Below are 950 nucleotides of genomic sequence, written 5' to 3' on the forward strand. Positions count from 1 at the left end.
CCAATCCCCCCACTTCTTCTTGCCATGGCTCCACCCCTTCCCCCACCACTCTTCCCCTTCCTGCCGCGGCCCCGCCCCTTCCTGCCGTGGCACCGCCCCTTCCTGCTGTGGCCCCGCCCCTTCCCGTCACTCACCCAGCCCGACCCTCTTGTTGTAGTCGCACAGAGTCCGGAAGTTGTTCCACCTGCAAAGCCCCCAAACGCTCGTTTTCGCACCCAAACCTCGTTACGCCCCCCCCCCAATTAATTAACTAACGACCCACCAGTGCCACGTCCGCTCCTCCTGCCGCCCGTCGCCCTCGTTAAGCAGCTCCTCGTTAACGATGGCGTCCTCACGCCCGTCCTCGGGGGCCAGCAGCGGCACGCGCACCCACACCTGCACCAATTAACGCCAATTAACGACCGTTAGGTACCAATCAAACCCACTGTGTGCCAATTGGCCCCAGTCCCCAATTAAAAGCCATTGAACCCCTATTAAACCCAATTAAGTCTCAATTAAACCCCACTAAGACCCATTAAAATGCCACTAAACCCCATTAAGTCTCATTAAGCTTCAATTAAGCTCCACTAAAACTCAATTAAACCCCATTAACACCCACTAACCTTCAATTAAACCTGACTAAAACTCATTAAAGCCCATTAACACTCAATTAAAGCCCATTAAGACTCAATTAAGATGCCAGTAACCCACATTAACTCTCATTAAATTTCAATTAAGCTCTATTAAGTCCCATTAACCCCCATTAAACACCATCTAACCTCATTAAACCCCCCCAAACCCCATTAAACCCCCACCCAAAACCCCATTAAGCCCCCAATTAAGCCTTAATTAACCCTAATTAACTCCTCGTACTCACCACAGCCCCGTGTGGCGCCCCCTGCAGAGCCATCAAGCCCCAATTAACCCCATTAAACCCTACTTAAACCCCACCAAAACCCCATTAAGCCCCC

General features: G+C 51.6%; 1 protein-coding gene across 1 annotated transcript in view; it reads right to left on the reverse strand.

Moving 5' to 3' along the window:
* The window catches only part of PRMT5 (protein arginine methyltransferase 5), a gene marked incomplete at its 5' end in the record, with an annotated part of 12,260 nt that overhangs the window by 9,377 nt on the left and 1,933 nt on the right, over positions 1-950 (reverse strand). The window contains 3 exons of the mRNA XM_019611008.1: positions 135-184; positions 263-375; positions 857-915. Coding sequence (XP_019466553.1) covers positions 135-184; positions 263-375; positions 857-915 — 222 coding nt within the window. The remainder of the gene's footprint in view (positions 1-134; positions 185-262; positions 376-856; positions 916-950) is intronic.

The sequence above is a fragment of the Meleagris gallopavo genome, unplaced genomic scaffold (assembly GCF_000146605.3).
Source record: "Meleagris gallopavo isolate NT-WF06-2002-E0010 breed Aviagen turkey brand Nicholas breeding stock unplaced genomic scaffold, Turkey_5.1 ChrUn_random_7180001850542, whole genome shotgun sequence".
Lineage (NCBI taxonomy): Eukaryota > Metazoa > Chordata > Aves > Galliformes > Phasianidae > Meleagris > Meleagris gallopavo.